This window comes from Chiloscyllium plagiosum, chromosome 48 (genome assembly GCF_004010195.1).
Source record: "Chiloscyllium plagiosum isolate BGI_BamShark_2017 chromosome 48, ASM401019v2, whole genome shotgun sequence".
Lineage (NCBI taxonomy): Eukaryota > Metazoa > Chordata > Chondrichthyes > Orectolobiformes > Hemiscylliidae > Chiloscyllium > Chiloscyllium plagiosum.
The window spans coordinates 9,883,230-9,885,454 of record NC_057757.1 but is presented as its reverse complement, the minus strand read 5'-3'; the positions used below and the strand labels follow the sequence as shown (position 1 = coordinate 9,885,454).

The window sequence follows — 2,225 nt, the reverse complement described above, 5'->3', positions numbered from 1 at the left end:
TAAAAAGATAATTCCAAGCTGAATGCCAGTAAATAAGTACCAAGTCTCATTTTTAGATAGAAGCTTTTGGAAAATTGCAACACCAATTGCATCATACTACAGCATGTTCCATAGAGAGTCTTCAGGAGATAAGGATGCAGTTTTATCCTCTGGGAGGAACCTGTACTTGAAGGGTAAAAATTGAAATAGCATGGTTAATAAGGCTTTGGTGGCGTGACCAAAAAGAGGAAGGAAAAAAAAATGCTGTAAACTCCTGTCCTGGGAACCAAAAAAGGTCACTAGATTCCCAAGAGTTAAGGTTATGGTGGAATAAAGTCATGAGTTTGGCATTAATGGAGTTTCAATTGAAATCAAAACAGCTCCATAACCTGGTATCAAGTGTCCTTTCAATGGAATTTAATAATACATCTCACACATCAAATGATTTTAAAGCAGAAACAAGATACAATCAGCACAGCAGAAATGGGTTATTGCTAAGAAAGTTACAACTACACAACTGCATTGTGAATTCAGGATTGTAGTGGATAAGAGCACTCTGCACCCAAATACATTAAGTGTACTTTAACAATGGTCATGCAATAGCCGCAGGATGAAGGTTTACTTACCGTTTGAGTTCTTGTGCTGCAGCTGTTCAAAGTGGAAGTCGGGATTGGGAGAACCAGGGCTCGGAGTCAATCCCATGTTACAATAAGTCAATCAGGGGTAAGTAGAATAAATTTGCCTAGGCTAAAATAAATTTAGTTATATAAGTGTGGCATTAAATGGTACAGGAAGTTGGCAAGGCATGCGCTATACACAATCTTGTAATGAATACAAGTAATCCTCCAATGCTGTTGCATATGGTGACATGGGATGTGGCAAACGGCTGAGCGCTGAACATGTGATCTTGAATCTGGAGAAGGACCATGTGAACGTGTTAGGAGAGGGAGAATGACAGATGCAAAGGGCACTGTAACTTGCAAATTATGAATATCGGCGTGAAATCTCTTTAGGGTGGTGGAAGAGAAATCTAAGTTTTATAAAATATCCTGCTCTCAAGAAAGTCACATTTACCACAGATATCAGGACTTTCTGATGAGGTAACATTCCCAGAAGGAATGCACCCTGTGAGTTTAGAAACTGTCCTACGCTTTAAAATCACCAAGGGATTCAGATGGCGAGATAAACTGAAGGGCTGAACATACCCTAGGGTGCAGTGCCACTTCCTTGAAGAACTCCAAAAAAAGGCAATCATTGACAAATGTGATTTAAATAACAACCAGATGCAAAAAGGTATGAGGAGGCAATTAAAGGCAATAGTTTTAAATAGACAATTAAGAAATCTCCTAATGCATAACACAGGATAGCAGGGACTTTTTTTTTTTAAAAAGAAAGTCTGAAGTAGTATTATATTCTTGACTGAAAAATATATTCCAAACAACAAAAAGAAATTGGTGTGTAGCAGTGTTTGAGTTATTTTACTTGGACATTACCTGCTAGGAGAATCTGAATGCTGCCCGTAATTTCCATACAACGGTTGCTGTCCATAAGTATTGTGGGAGCTCTCACTCCCACTCCCATAGCTGTGCCCACCCTGTCGATAGCCTGTTGACGACTGAGATGAATTCATCCCTGTAAAATAGAAAATGCAACTAACATTGATACAGCTGCCCTTATTCAGGGAAAGCTACTATTCAGACAAAAACCATAGTATACCTGACTGTCCTTGTCCATAACTTGAACCATACCCACTTTGGCTTTGTCCATATCCAGAAGCACCAGATTGCTCATATCCACCATAACCCTTAGAAACAGACATACATTAGTTACAAAATGGTTTCATTTATACATACCATCCCAACCAACATACCCTTCCCCAGTAGGATATTCTGGTGAGGAATTTATTCCCACATTTTTACATTCCCCAATTATTCAACACAAGTGTACACAGAGCATTTTCTTTTAAACCAATGAAGATAATCTTTTGCCAACTTTATTACCCCTCACCCCCAAACGCGCATCTATTTCATTTGTGCAATTATAAGAAAAAATCCACTATGGACAAAATAGGCATTTTCATAGCACTAAAAAATAAATTCAGGTTCTGACAAAGGATCACAAGACTGAAGCAGCTGAATTCCTTGCAGTGCCTGACTTGCTGGATTTTCAACACTTTCAGATTACCAACTGGAGCAACTTGCTTATTATGAAAAAAAACTTTAATTCAGTGCACAGTATAAAGATAT

General features: G+C 38.3%; 1 protein-coding gene across 4 annotated transcripts in view; it reads right to left on the bottom strand.

Annotated features, from left to right (window-relative positions):
• Nucleotides 1-1,856, bottom strand: part of LOC122544437 (RNA-binding protein FUS-like) — a 21,971-nt gene extending 20,115 nt beyond the window's left edge. For 2 of the 4 annotated variants that reach the window (XR_006310342.1, XR_006310343.1), the window contains exons 1-2: nt 1,696-1,817; nt 1,473-1,611 (exon numbers count right to left, since the gene is read on the bottom strand). Coding sequence is in view for 1 of the 4 variants with exons in the window: in XM_043683685.1 (XP_043539620.1) it covers nt 693-726; nt 1,473-1,611; nt 1,696-1,798 (276 nt within the window). In the remaining 3 variants the exon portion in view is untranslated. Of the gene's footprint in view, nt 1-6; nt 727-1,472; nt 1,612-1,695 lie in introns of those variants that run through there. The other 2 variants (XR_006310341.1, XM_043683685.1) reach the window with 2 other exon arrangements.
• Nucleotides 1,857-2,225: the final 369 nt, after the last annotated feature.